The sequence below is a fragment of the Rana temporaria genome, chromosome 11 (assembly GCF_905171775.1).
Source record: "Rana temporaria chromosome 11, aRanTem1.1, whole genome shotgun sequence".
NCBI lineage: Eukaryota > Metazoa > Chordata > Amphibia > Anura > Ranidae > Rana > Rana temporaria.
The window spans coordinates 54,766,312-54,781,945 of record NC_053499.1 but is presented as its reverse complement, the minus strand read 5'-3'; the positions used below and the strand labels follow the sequence as shown (position 1 = coordinate 54,781,945).

General features: G+C 45.1%; 1 protein-coding gene across 2 annotated transcripts in view; it reads left to right on the top strand.

The window, feature by feature from the left end:
- The window catches only part of LOC120917322, a 32,948-nt gene extending 26,547 nt beyond the window's left edge, over positions 1-6,401 (top strand). The window contains exons 4-5 of one of the 2 annotated variants that reach the window (XM_040328536.1): positions 2,454-2,625; positions 5,842-6,401. In XM_040328536.1, the coding sequence (XP_040184470.1) occupies positions 2,454-2,625; positions 5,842-5,969 (300 nt within the window). In that variant the 3' untranslated portion in view covers positions 5,970-6,401. Of the gene's footprint in view, positions 1-2,453; positions 2,626-5,838 lie in introns of both variants that reach the window. The other variant, XM_040328535.1, reaches the window with a different exon arrangement.
- Positions 6,402-15,634: the final 9,233 nt, after the last annotated feature.

Below are 15,634 nucleotides of genomic sequence, written 5' to 3'. Positions count from 1 at the left end.
TTGTAAAGGTTTGTTTTTTATTTTCTAAATAGGTTCCTTTAAGCTAGTGCATTGTTGGTTCACTTACCCTTTCCTTTGATTTCCCTTCTAAAAATTTGTTTCTTTGTCTGAATTTCTTGCTTCCTGTTTCTCCTCAGTAAGCTTACCCCCATCATCCAAGCCATTCTGGCTGGGGGTTAGTCAGCCAGAACAGGTTATTGAGGAGGAACAGGAAGTGAGAAATTCAGACAAAGAAAAAAAAACATTTAGAAGGGAAATCGAAGGAAAAGGTAAGTGAACCAACAATAAACTAGCTTAAAGCGGTAGTTCCCCCCCCCCCCCCCGACACATTTTACCATCGAGACAGGCATTGTAGCGCGAGCTACAGTATGCCTGTCCCGATTTTTTTAACCCCGGACTCACCTTGTAATCGGACATCGTAGATTTCGGCTCCCGCGGGGAATGGGCGTTCCTTTCAAGAGGGAGGATGATTGACGGCCGGCCCTGGCACGTCACTCTCCCCGAAGACAGCCGGAGTAGGTCTCGGCTCTTCACGGCGCCTGCGCACAGGCTATGCGCACGCGTCGTGAAGACCAAGCCTATTTCGGCTATTTCCGGAGAAGCGTGACGCGCCAGAGCCGGCCGTCAATCATCCTCCGTCTCCATAGGCACGCCCATTCCCCGGTATCTTCGATGGACGACTACAAGGTGAGTACGGGGGTAAAAAATTCGGGACAGGCATACTGTAGCTCGCGCTACAATGCCTGATTTTAAGGTAAAAGAAAAAAAAAATTTTTTTTTTCGTCGATAGGGTGAACCCCTGCTTTAAAGGAACCTATTTAGAAAAAAAAAAAAAAAACTTTACAACCTGTTTAAAACCCTGAGTATGTTCTAACCTCTCCCTAACATTTTTTCCCTAATCCCAATGACCACTCAATCAGTTAGAGGATATCCCCTGAAGTGTACACAGACTATATTGTTGTCAGGTCACCTGAGGCCAGGTGACAGATGCACATCGCTGGGATCGGGAGTGCACCGCTAAGGTAGTGGACCCTATGGCTGATTGCTGCGGATGGAACTCTGGGTGGTACAGGAAAGCAGGTCCACTGGAGCTCCAACACAGATCCCACTGGGAGCTAGAGCCAGCAGGTGTTCACCAGAGTCTCTAGTGGTGAAGATGGACTGCGCTGCAACTGGCTCCAGGTCGCGGCCCCCAGCTCACACTTATGGTAGGCTACATGAGGATAGAGAGGAAACAGCAGCCCAGGACAACAATGGAAAGTCAGGAGATAAGCCAAAGGCCGGGGGCAACTAGCAGACAAGGAAAGAAATTTGATCATGTGCACTTGATAAGCTGAATAAAGAGAGAGTGGGTAATTAGAACTCTCTTTCACATTGAGTTCATGTAGAGGGGTACATTTGTGGCACAAGGACAGTTGAAGTGTTCTTAGATATGCTGACTGTGGACGGCTGCCAACTCGTGACAGGCTACAAGTAACTTTGGGGAAGGCAAAGACAGAAGGAGAGCTGGGCCATCTAAGTGCAGCATTATTAAGACATTTTATTCCATAAAAGACAATTGGTAACTCCCAAGTTGTATGAGATCAGCACATGTGGAATTAATAATATGGTTCATCCACTCATGGGAAAGACGATCTTCTCACTGGTGAAGAGGCTGATGGGTCCAGGGACGCCGGTGGTTCTCAGCACTTCCAGACACTCAGGACAGCTCACTGACAGCGGTGTACATCACTTCCTGTTGGAGATAGAGCAGGGAGGAGCACATGTTCAGAGCATGCTATCAGGCTATGAAGGAACACGCATGCTCCGAACGCACGCTCCTCCCTTCTGGTGGATTTTGCCCTCGATTCCAAATCTCTAATCGTGAACAGGGCCTCATTTCTACCAATGTGTCCCCATTGAAAACAATTTAACTACAGGGCTTTAGTAATGGATAATAAAACAAATCCTACTATTTAGATAAGTAAATTAGCCCTGTCACTAGTATACTATTTCTCCCTCTACAGGTGTTTTTTTTTAAAGGGGGATGAGGGCCCCAAAAAAGTTACATTTTATATGTAAGTTCAGCTTCAAGTATTTCCTTGATAAAATATCATCCATTTGGTATATTATAGTAGGGTATTATATATACTGTATTCCTAAATGGGAATATATTGCTGTCCTTATAAGTATATAAAACAGTTTACACATACACTATGTATATTCCTTTTTAATATGTGTATTTTTTTTTTGTTATTTGTATTTATTCTTTCCAAATAATGAATGCTAAATGAAAAAAAAATCCTTTTTCTATGTACAGTATAATACAGTTTGGGATTTTTATTTTATATTAAATATTATTGAAATTATTTATATTTATATGAAATTTATTTTAATTTTGATTACAGGAATGTAATATTCATTTTTTTTTCTTTGAATTGACCTTCAGACACATTTATTCATTTCCAATACAGGTATTTATAAGCTGTGAAGTAAAGTTGTGTCTGAAGTCCAACTACTCAAACTCCTGTGGGTCTAACTGTTCATCAACATTCTTTTCCAAACAACCAAATGAATCTCAGCTAGAGACCAGGACGTACCATGTGACTGCAGAGCCTATCTATGTGATCTGGGAGAAAAGAAAGGGTCAGTATGCGCTAGGATAAAACCGCAAAACAGAATACTGCATTGAAAAAGACATGCTACATTGTTATTGAAAATGGGGGGGCAGCAATTTGCAGTGCTGTTTTATACATTATCTGCTGTTCTTAAAATTAAAATGTGTCATAAAGTATTTATAATAGCATTTTTTTAAATGAAAACAATGAACATACTTAACTGCTCTTCTAGGGTCCCCCTGGCAGTGCTCTAGGCTCCTCCTCTTCTGCATGCACCTCCATAGCAAGCTGCAAAGTGCATTCATAGACACACACAGGGTGGCTCAGCCCCGCTGCCCAGTCCATCCTCACAGGATTTGATTGGCAGTGGCAGGAGCCAATTGCTCCCGCCGCTGCCTCAGTCCCTGTGAGTAGGAGAGGGAAGAGAAGGTGCAGCCATGCACAGCGCTGCATCGGCCTAGGACTCATTTTAAGGAGGTGGGGGAGCATAGCAAGTTGTAAAAACATTTTTTACCTAAAGGTAAAAAAAAGTTGGGGCTTTAGAACGACTTTGTTTGTTAGAAGCCTGTAAAGCATTGCATTGAATCTGATATGATCCTGATCATGATGTGGCAGAGGTACATCTGCTAGAAAGATGAGTCTATGCAAAACTATTGTCATCGAATGCTCAAAACACAGAGTAAAAATATTGTTACAGGAATATTTCCAGATAAAAACATGTACAATTTTCACAATAATATTTCCACCCATATAAAGCTACACTGCCCTGAAAAAGTATTCATACCCCTTGAAATTTTCTAAAAATTTCATGTTAAACCAAAAACGTACATTTATTTTATTTGGGATTTTATGTGATAGACCAACACAAAATGGCACATAATTTTGAAGTGGAAGGAAAATTATAAATGTTTTTTTCCAAATTATTTACAAATACATATGTGAAAAGTGTGGCGTGCATTTGTATTCAGCCCCCCTGAGTCAAACCACCTTTCACTGCAATTACAGCTGCAAGTCTTTTTGGGATGTCTCTACCAGCTTTGCACATTCTTCTTTGCAAAATAGTTCAAGCTCTGTAAGATTGGATGGAGAGCGTCTGTGAACAGAAATTTTGCCACAAATCTTTCCACAGATTCTCAATTGGATTTAGGTCTGGACTTGACTTTGACTGGGCCATTCTAACACCAGTTTATTTAGCTCTGGCTGTATGTTTAGGGTCGTTGTCCTGCTGGAAGGTGAACCTCCGCCGCAGTCTCAAGTCTTTTGCAGACTCTAACAGGTTTTCTTCTTGGATTGCTCTGTATTTGGCTCCATCCATCTTCCCATCAACTCTGACCAGATTCCCTGTCCCTGCTGAAGAAAAGCATCCCCACAATATGATGCTGCCACCACCATGTTTCACGGATGGTGTGTTCAGGGTGATGTGCAGTGTTAGTTTTCCGACACATCTCGTTTTGCTTTTAGGTCAAAAAGTAAAATTTTGGTCTCATCTGATTAGAGCACCTTCTTTCACGTGTTTTCTGTGTCCCCCACATGGCTTCTCGCAAACTACAAACAAGACTTCTTATGGTTTTCCTTCAATAATGGTTTTCTTCTTACCATTTTCCCATAAAGACCAGATTTGTGGAGTACATGACTAATAGTTGTCCTGTGGACAGATTCTGAGCTGAGCTGTGGATCTCTGCTGCTCCTCCAGAGTTACCACGGGCCTCTTGGCTGCTTCTCTGATTAATGCTCTCATTGTCCAGCCTGTCAGTTTAGGTGGACGGCTATGTCTTGGTAGGTTTGCAGTTGTGCCATACTCTTTCCATTATCGGATGATGGATTGAACAGTGCTCTGTGATATGTTAGAAGCTTGGGATATTTTTTATAACCTAACCCTGTACTTCTCCACAACTTTATCCCTGACCTGTCTGGTGTGTTCCATGACGCTGTTTGTTCACTAAGATTCTCCAACAAACCTCTGGGGGCTTCACAGAACAGTTTTGGATATTTATTTGTAAAAAACTTGGAAAACCATTCATCATTTTCCTTCCACTTCATATCTATGTGCCCCTTTGTGTTGGTCTATCACATAAATTCACAATAAAATACAATAATAATGTTTTTTGGTTGCAATATGACAAAATATAGAAAATTTTCAAGGGGTATGATTACCTTCAAGGCACTGTAAATCATGATAATGGTAAAACTATCAAACCCTCTAAGGCCCCGTACACACGACCGGATCTATCCGCTGGGATTGATCCGCTGATCAGTTCCAGCAGATAGATCCGGTCGTGTGTACGGCCTAGCGGACAAATCTCGGCGGATAAAAATCCAGCCGAGGGATTATCCGCGGATAAAATTTTTGTAGCATGCTACAAAATCTATCCGCTGGAATCCAGTCCAGCGGATTGATCCAGTGGTCTGTACAGACTCACCGGATCAATCCGTCCGCTCCCCTTCCTCGCATGCGTCGTAATGATTCGACGCATGCGTGGAAGTACTTACCTTCCAGCGCCGCGCACGTCGCCGCGTCATCGTCGCGGCGACGGCGCAACACGTCACCGCGGATGAATTCCGCGCGGATTTTGATCCGATGGTGTGTACAAGCCATCGGATCCAAATCCGGAGGAGGAATCTCCGCTGGAAACGGTCCGGCGGACCGTTTCCAGCGGAGATCCCCTCGTGTGTACGGGGGCCTAAGGCTACATTCACACCAGCGATTAGGGCCAGTGCAAATAGTAATGGTCGGAAAAAAATGTCAGGTCCCATCTGAGCAAAAACAGTGCTCAAACTATAGAAAATGTCGATGGGAGAACCTACAGTGGCCGGTGGAGATATGTTATCCGACACACAAGGAAATGTCAGACCGCAACAGCAGCCAGTAGTTTTCAACAGAGTTTCAAACCCCTGCCCAGATACAGATAAGCACTACATGCACATAGCCATAAGAATTTTAGAAGAAATCAGTTTCTGAAAGATAGGACTCTTCTATGAGAACAGATGTATTAGTATGTTGGCTCTATGTACACCTGTATTTCCCCAAGAACAATCAGTGGGGAGACATCTGCTGAGCATCTCTAATGTACTGTATCTGGTAGTTTTGGATAAAATGTGGAAGTGTTAAAAAAAAAAAAAAAAATACTTGAATTAACAATTCCTTACTTTATCCAAAACAAAAATGATATAAAACGACCAGTAAACTAAAACAGTAGTTTTAATTGAGATATGCATCTAACTGTAGACTCTTTCTTTGCAGTAGCTGTTACAAATTATCCTGCGCTGGTGATCGGAATGGTCCTGGGTGGCACTGTTGTTGCCGTGGTGGTACTACTGGTGAGGAAATCATTCTCTGGAGTGCGCCGCAGGAATATTCTAGTAGATCTATGACCAGAATACTGTATCCATATGGACATTGCATAAATAAGCACAAACTGGAGGGATGGGAAAAATCTTTTTCCCCCAAACAAATTCTTTGGTGTCACATACAGAAATCTACATTAACAGTGTGACGAAAATGGTTTACAGGCAATGTATTTTCCATTTAATTTATAAAATCTAACACTATGGATTGAGTCTTCAATATAGACAATAAATGGGGGCTTTTCAGATGGTTCATTTAAGAAGTGAAAAATGTATTGGGTATTAACAATTGTTACAGACCTGGATTATTTCATCTGACCATCCTTTAGCATAGGAGGATATACACGCTCCGTTGTACAGGACTATGTAACAAGCATGAAAAGTATAAACTCTACATGTGTTGAGCATGCAAAGCATCTTTTTACAGTTAGCTTGCTGATTAAATTCATTCTATTGCAATGGATGTTATAAAAAGAACCTTTCTGTATGAATGTGAACACAACAGGGCTAGGAGGGTAGGGCTAGAGAGTTAAGAGTGTCTGACACTGGCCTTCGCTTCACAAGTAGGCCAGGATAAAGTGTAAAGTCAAAGGCCCGGATTCAGATACGAGTTACGACAGCGTATCTCCGGATACGCCATCGTAACTCTGAGTGTGCGGGGTCGTATCTATGCGCCTGATTCTTAGAATCAGTTACGCATAGATTTCCCTAAGATCCGGCCTGCGTAAGTCTCTTACACCGTCGTATCTCAGGCTGCATATTTATGCTGGCCGCTAGGTGGCCCTTCCGTAGATTTACGCAAGGAATATGCAAATTAGGTAGATACACCGATTCAGAAACGTACGTCTGCCTGGCGCATTTTTTTACGTAGTTTACGTAAGGCTTTTTCCGCCGTAAAGTTACCCCTGCTATATGAGGCGTATCCTATGTTAAGTATGGACGTCGGGCCAGCGTCGAATTTTCCGTCGATTACGTCGTTTGCGTAAGTCGTTTGCGAATAGGGCTGTACGTAAGTTACGTTCACGTCGAAAGCATTGCCTATTTGCGGGGTAATTTGGAGCATGCGCATTGGGATACGTTCACAGACGGTGCATGCGCCGTTAGTCAAAAACATATAGTTTACGTGGGGTCAGCCTTCATTACCATACAACACGCCCATTGCATGGAGAATTTGAATTCCGCGGGCTTACGCCGGACTACATACGCTACGCCGCCTTAACTTAGGGCGCAAGTTCTTTCTGAATACGGAACTTGTGTCCTAAGTTATGGCGGCGTAATGTATCTGAGATACGTTACGCCCGCCGATAGATACGAAAATGTATCTGAATCCGGGCCAAAGTGTTTCTAAGGCCGGGTTCACATCGTCCCCGCATGCGGCTCACAGCAGGGGTCCGGTGCGTGCTGGTTCACTGGTTTAGCCAGATTTTTTGGCTGAAATAGAACCTGAAACGCACCAAAAAAAGCACACGTTTTTCCGGCACACCGCAATGGACCCGCTGCGGAGATATGTGAACCCGCTCCATAGAGAGGCAGTCACATTCTCCTGCTATGCGACTTGAATTAAGGTAAAAAAACCTTCTCTGTGCAGCTCCCCCCAGCCCCCCCTTATACTTACCTAAGCCCAATCGTGATCCAGCGATGTGTACAAGAGCAGCGTCGCTCTCTCTCCTCACTGGACAGAGGCGTAGCAGTGGGAGCCATTGGTCATTGCTGTCTATCACAGCGAGTGAGCAGAGGGGGGTGGACACACAGCGCAGCTTGGAGGCATGAGTGCCCAATATCAAGCAGCTTGCCATGGTGGGCACTCAGCAGGGGCAGTAGCAGAGAGTCCCTGCGGGGGACCCCAGAAGAGGAAGATCAGGGCTGCTCTGTGCACAGAGCAGGCAAGTATAATATGTTTGCCATTCTAAAAAATATCTTTTAGAATCAGATGATGTCACCTAGAAACAACATCTTAAATCTGTTATCAAACCAAGGTTTTCTCTTTAGATCTCGTTCAGGTTCATTTACTAAAGGCAAATAGGCTATTTTTCTTTGCAAGGAATTTTTCCCTTAGCTTAGTGAATGAGACACTCTGCTGATTTTTATCAATTAATTATACACAATCAAAAAGTTGTTTTGTTATTATTATTATTATTTATTTCCTTTAATGTGATTGGGTATGCCTTGCAAAGTCAATTTTCACCATATTCGTTAAGCTAAGGGAAAATTCTCTTGCAAAATAAACAGCCTATATGCCTTTAATCAATCAAGCCCTTTGTCTCATACCAGCTACTCAGAGCATTTGTGCCTGTTAGGCCTCATACACGCGGCCAAGTTTCTCGGCAAAAACCAGCAAGAAGCTTGCTGGGGGTTTTTTTTTGCAGAGGAAACCGGTCGTGTGTACACTTTTCGCCGAGAAACCCGTCGAGGAACTCGTCGAGAAAATAGAGAGCATGTTCTCTATTTCCTCGTTGGGCAATGGGAAAATTTGGCTTGCCGAGATCCTCAGCGGGTTCACAAGGAACTCGACGAGCAAAACGATGTGTTTTGCCCGTCGAGTTTCTCGGACATGTGTACGGGGCCTTTCATCTAAAACTCCTCCATGCCAAAGGCACAATCACATCCAACAGCAATGTGCCAGGATAATGGGCCAAGCTTAAACAAAACCTGCACTGTTCTGATATGCTTTCCAGAGTTTTAACTCGTAGGTCAAATTTTCATTATTGCAATCCATATGTACAAGAGTGATATTTAACAGCTTTTCAATGTGCGTTTAATTAGCGTGCAATTAGCCTCTTTGCAGAGGTTCAGTTCTTATGCTGCGTAGACACAACCGTTTTTAATGTCTCTACGTGATTCTTGTCAAGCCTGCCTTGCATACACACAATCGTGGAATAAAATGCTCGAGCAAAGTGCGGTGACGTACAACACCACTATAAAAGGGGAAGTTCCATTCGAAGGGCGCCACCCTTTGGGCTGATTTTGCAAATTTCCCTTCTAATAACTTGCTTCTGTGCATGCGCGTTTTTTCCCTGTGTCGTTAAAGCCTACACACGATCATTTTTCACGATAAAAAAAATGACAACGTGAAAAACGTTGATAAAAAATAGAGCATGTTCTAAATTTTTAATGCCCATTTTTCTCATCGAGAAAAATGCTCTGGAGCCCACACACGATCGTTTTTAATGACCAATTTAAAAAAAATCATTTTTCTCGTCATGAAAAACGGCATTAGACAAGCTGCATAGAAAGCATATTTTGTGGGAAAAGTCTTTCTCCATACCTCTGCCCCTTATGGTGGCCATGAACATAACAGCTGATTGACTGATCATAGCTTTGGACACTTTTAGCCGGATTCAGGTAGACTTACGACGGCGTATCAGTAGATACGGCGTCGTAAGTCCGAATGCGCGCCATCATATATTTAAGCGTATTCTGGACACCAGATACAGTTAAATTTGGCTAAGATACGACCGGCGTAAGTCTCCTACGCCGTTGTATCTTATGTGCATATTTACGCTGGCCGCTAGGGGCATGTACGTGGATTTACGCGTTGAATATGTAAATAAGCAAGATACGCCGATTCACGAACGTACGTACGCCCGTCGCAGTAAGATACAACGTTTACGTAAGACATACGCCGGCGTAAAGATAAACCACCAAAAAGATGGTGCAGCCCATGCAAGGTATGGGCGACGGAATAGCAGTCGTATTTTACGTCGTTTGCGTAAGCGTACGTGAATGAGGCTGGGCGTAGGTTACGTTCACGTCGAAAGCATTGAGCCAACGTCGTGACGTAGGAAGTATTTGCAACGTGATTCTGAGCATGCGCGCGCATGCGCCGTACCAACGGCCCTCATTTACATGGGGTCATGGGTAATTTACATGGAGCACGCCCCCTACCTGCCTATTTTGAATTAGGTGGGGTTACGCCGGGCCATTTGCGCTACGCCGACGTAACTTAGGAGGCAAGTGCTTTGTGAATACAGTACTTGCCTCACTATGTTACGTTGGCGTAGTGCAAATGAGATGCGTTACGCCGACTCAAACATACGCCGCTCTACCTGAATCCGGCTATTTATTCTTTTACTCAAAAAGACGGATTTGATTGAATTTGATCAACCTTTCCACCAAGACTAATCATTCCAATCAATAAAATCTATTCATTTGTTGATCATACTGCCCATTTTTGGAATAACATTTCTAAAAAACATGATTTATACGGAACAGCTGTATTGTTATGCTGGATTATGCAGACTAATATTTATTCATGAATGATGGGTGGATATGGAGATGATCTCTAATGTAGTAGTTTTGGATACAATGGGGGTTATTTACTAAAGGAAAATCCACTTTGCACTACTAGTGCACTTGAAGTTGCACTGAAAGTGCACTTGGAAGTGCAGTCGATGTAGATCCTAGGGGAACATGCAAGGAAAATAAAAAAACAGCATTTTAGCTTGCACATGATTGGATGATAAAATCAGCAGAGCTTCCCCTCATTTCAGATCTACCCCTCAGGTGTACAGTGACTGCACTTACTTGCAGTGCAAAGTGGATTTTCCTTTCGTAAATAACCCCCAATGTGTAAATGTTAGATAAACCTGATGGGTGGCCTTAACTGTTCCCTACCTTTATTCAAACAACAACAAAGTTGTGGCTAGAGATACTTTAATTTTGGCACTAATGACAGGGATGTTTTACCAGACAGGAGATGACGGAAAATCTGTAATGGTGAAACAGACAATAAACTAAAACGCTACCAGGTTCTAGCATCCCTCTACTTAAAGGGGAGTTCCAGCCAATTTGTATGTTTATTAAAAGTCAGCAGCTACAAAAACACTTACCTGCTCCAGCGACGCGCCGGCCGGGGCTCCGCTCCTCTCCCCCCCTCCCCGGCCGGCGTCTTCATTCTCAGTGTGGGCACCCGGCCGTGACAGCTTTCGTCTTCACGGCCGGGCACCCACTGCACATGCGCGAGTGGCGCGGCCCAGCGCTGCGCCGCGTAATTGGCCAGGAGATCGCCTAGGACCTGTGACGTGTCCTAGGCGATCGCCTAGAGCAGCCCCTTCCTGAAGGCGATTAAGCTTAATCGCCTACAGGAAGGAGGAAGTGGGACAGGAAGTCCCACTCTTCCTGAAGCCCCCACTCCCCCCCCAAAAAAATTACATGCCAAATGTGGCATGTAAGGGGGAGAGGAGTGGGTTAAGAGGAAGTTCCAAATTTGGGTGGAACTCCTCTTTAACATAAGAAAAATCATTTTTACTTCTGACCATATTGCGATTGGAGAGTTTCCGGTCCAGAAAAAAAAAAGTTGTCCTTGGGACAGGAAGTCAAGAAAATTATTCTGATGGAGCCCCAAATAGAAGAAAAACCCTATTAGGGTAAAAAAGCTGTTATTGTGACAAAGGGTGGGCCAACTCAATATTGAACCCTACGGATTAAGACTGGGATGCCATTGAAAGTTCATGTGTGTGTAAAGGCAGGCGTCCCAAAATTTTTGATAATATAGTGTATATAGCAAATATATCGGTTAACCTCCCTGGCTGTATTCTTGATTGACGCTCTGGGTTAAATTTCAGTACCAATAGCGCTAACCCCGAGCCACACTCGGGATTGCATTGCAGAATCCTGTGCAGTGTACTTACCTTGTCAACAGGATCCTGTGATGCCCCTCTGCTGTGCCTGTGGGCAGTGTCCTCCGTCTGATGTACTGGGTGCCGGGCTCCTTTCCCTGCGAGTGTTGCGACGCTCAGGTAGCAGTGTCTCACTCAGTTCAGTCAGTCAGTTCAGTCAGTGTCAGCGGTGGAGTAGGGCGCTTCGGACCTTCCGCATACGAGCCTGCTTCCACCCAGACCTGGCAGTCAGAGGCTAGGCAGCTGCTAGGCTAGACGCTCCTTGAAACAGCTCCCTGGAACCAGGAAACAGCACCTCGCTCTCCACAAGGACTCCTCTTTACCTCCGCAGGTAAGACCCTGTCTCTCAGGGCCCGACATCCTGGGGATCCACGGACGGCCGTCCTTATCAGGGCAGCCGTCACTCTGACCCCACACTGCGGCTCTCTATACAATCTCTCGCCGGCATCATCGCCCGCACGGCCACCCGCTCTTGTGGTGATCCCAAGTCACCCCCCCTGGGTGTATTTCCGGCGTTTTCTGGTGCTTTTTCACCCCCGCGCCAGCCTGCTCCTTCTCGCGGCCGCCGCACCTTAGGAAAGTCCGCGGCTTCAGCCGCGGCCTACCGGCGCGCCGTTCATTTCTCTCTTTATTAACTTCCTAAGTATAGATTGCTCTAGTTTTTCAACCCCCACACCCCCAGAGGCCCCCTGTTCAGCAACTTCATCGGTAAATATTATTTTTACCAAGCTGACAGCCCCCCCCCCAGCCCGGGTCCTGTACTTTGCCTGGCGGCCAGTATTTTGGTTTACCCCAGCAGCAGTGACACCCAGCATCCCCCCCCCTTTTTTTCCCCTCCTTAGCCGTCTGTCTTTTGATCCAGGGTTTTGAGCCGATCGCCTTCAGGGATCAGGAAGGAATTTTTTTCCCTGCCGCAGCACATTGGCCAGCTTGCCAAGGGTTTTTTTGCTTTCCTCTGGACCAAAAAACCTAAACTCCCCTTGAGCTAGGATTCTCGAATCCTCTCTCACCTTACGCCCGCACTCCAGCCCTCGGTGACGGGCAACAATGGTTAAGTTGCGATACTCTGCAGAAACCATTTGGGGTCTGAGACAATTCGCAACTACAATACCTGCCGCCACCACAATAGCCTTAAAATCAGATCAACTTTTGAGGTTCGATCATCGATCGATCATCAAAAATTTCAATCATTCAATACAGCTCAGGCACATATCTTGTGCCTTGCTTAATACTAGATCAGCAGTTAAACACCGATCAGAAATCCATGATTTCTTACTACAAAACGATCTAGACTGCCTCTTTATTGCGGAAAGTTGGCTGTCGGACGATTGCAACACCATTCTTGGAGAATTGGTGCCAGCAAACTATCGTATCTTAACGGAAAATAGAATAGGGCAAAGGGGAGGAGGCCTGGCGGTGATTCATAAGTCGCATATTGCAATCACTAAACCGGTCCTTCAAAATCCTCTACCTTTTATGGAAACCCTTACGCTTCAACTTCAAGCTCATTCTCAGGAGACCGTTCACATTCTCCTCTGCTATAGGCCCCCTGGGCCCAAATCGCAGTTGATTTCAGCATTAACGGAGTTCATTTCCACTTACTCCCTTAGCAGCAATCATCTTTTGCTGCTCGGGGATTTCAATTTGTGGGCTAACTCCTCACAGGATCCCATCGCGGATGCCTGCATCGACCACCTGGAAGGATTAGGACTTCAACAACTTATACGCGGACCAACTCATGCTTCAGGTCACACACTCGACCTAATTTTCAGACAAAATCTGAAAATAAACATTTTGGGAAATGAACCTTTGCCATGGACAGACCACCATGCAATTAGCTTCATAATCCCCAGAACTCTTTTAGTCATGAAAGTACCCAAGCCGGTGACAATACACTGGGCTAGATCTCACAAGAAGCTCCACTCGGAACTCTTCAGATCTACCCTGGGAAACCGAATTGGGGCTATTCCTCCCCAGCTAGCAGCCTCAGATACTTTGGATGCCATTAATGCAGCTCTGCTACAGTCAGCCGACTTAGCAGCACCAAAGCGCAAACTCCGCAGCCGGGAAAAAAAGTCCAGCTGGTTCAATAACGAGCTGTCGCTATTGAAGCAAGAGCGCAGGAGGGCGGAAGCCGCCTGGAAAAGAAGTCCGTCAGAAGAGCACCTCAACTTCTACAAAGCAGTAACAACGCGTTACCACAAGGAAATTTTCAAAACCAAAAAACTTCACTTCTCCAGGGTGATTAACAGCGCAATGAATCGCCCACGCGAACTCTTCAGGATGGTCACCCAGACCATGAATCCGGGATGTCTTGAAGTCCCCACTTCAGACACCCAAGAGTTCTGCAACGAACTATCGGATTTCTTCATCAACAAAATTGAAAAAATTCGGGTAAGTATTCGGCAAAACAACTCCACTCAGCCCCGTCTTCAATCAAAACAACGACAGAACGCCTCTACAATCAACTAAGTTCACTTTGGAACCCATCTCCATTGATACAACAAAAAAATTCATTGGTGTGCTGCGCAACAGCACAGCACCAAATGACATCATTCCCACTAAGCTACTGAAGGAATGTGCCGACATCCTGGCGCCTCCGATCACGCAGCTTATAAATCAGTCATTTAAGGAAGGCATAGTGCCTTCCCTGTTGAAAGAGGGCACAATCTTGCCGATCTTGAAAAAACCTAATTTGGATCCTATGGACCCAACTCACCGCCGTCCCATAACAGGTCTAAATGCTCTGTCCAAGATAATGGAGAAAGTGGTGGTAAATCAGCTGCAACAGCATCTGGACACCCACAACCTACTCGATCCATTTCAATCCGGGTTCCGTCCCGGACACGGGACAGAAACGGCCTTACTGAAAATATGGGACGATGCACTCGAGGCCGCAGACGAAGGAGAATCCTGTCTCCTGGTTCTGCTGGACCTAAGCGCAGCTTTTGACACAGTAGACCATAAATTGCTACTGAGACGACTAACAGAAGTCGCCGGAGTCTCAGAAGATACCTTACCATGGTTCTCCTCTTTTCTTGGAAACCGATCACAAACAGTGAAACTGGGATCCTTCACGTCAGAAAAACGCACGGTGCCATGTGGGGTCCCCCAAGGATCCCCCCTATCACCAGTGCTGTTTAATATCTATCTTCGTCCTCTCTTTGATATTATCAGTAGCCATGAACTACTTTATCACTCTTATGCAGACGACACGCAGTTGTATTTTCGCATCTGCCATAAAAAGGATCATCATCTCAGATTAGAGAAATGTCTCTCTTCAATAGAAAACTGGATGACTAAGAGTTATCTCAAACTCAATAGTGCTAAAACAGAACTCTTTATCTTCGATGCCAGTCGGAAGAAACCACCGACAACAAACTGGACACCATCTCCCATCCTGGGACAAATCATCGCCCCTAGCTCCAAAGTCAAAAGTCTGGGAGTCACGTTTGACACCTTCATGACAATGGACGCACAAATAGGGTCAGTAGTCAGCGGGGCGCACCATTTGATGCGCCTTCTACGCAGACTAATTCCATTTATCCCCAAAGAAGACGTAGCAGTCGTGGTGGGAACTATCGTGAATTCCAGACTGGACTATGCAAATGCCCTTTACCTCGGGCTACCCAAGTACCAAATCGCTCGTCTTCAAGTCGTACAGAATACGGCCGCTAGACTGGTGACTGGGAAAAAATCTTGGGAATCAATCTCACCTTCACTGAGATCCCTTCACTGGCTGCCAGTGAAAGACAGAATTGCATTCAAAGCACTCTGCCTGACACATAAGTGCATCCAAGGGAAGGCTCCTAGATATCTATGCGACAAGATCAAACCGCACAATTGCAATCGCATGCTGCGATCCACCGACCAAAATCTGGTCAAGGTTCCTAAAACCAAATGCAAGTCCAAAGGAGAAAGAAGGTTTGCTTTCCAGGGCCCCAGGCTTTGGAATGCTTTACCAACCAGCATTCGGTTGGAGCAAGACCACCTGTCTTTCAGAAGGCAGATCAAAACCCTGCTTTTCTGAAAGGCATGAGACACTAACAACAAGCGCCCAGAGGCGATTCAGTT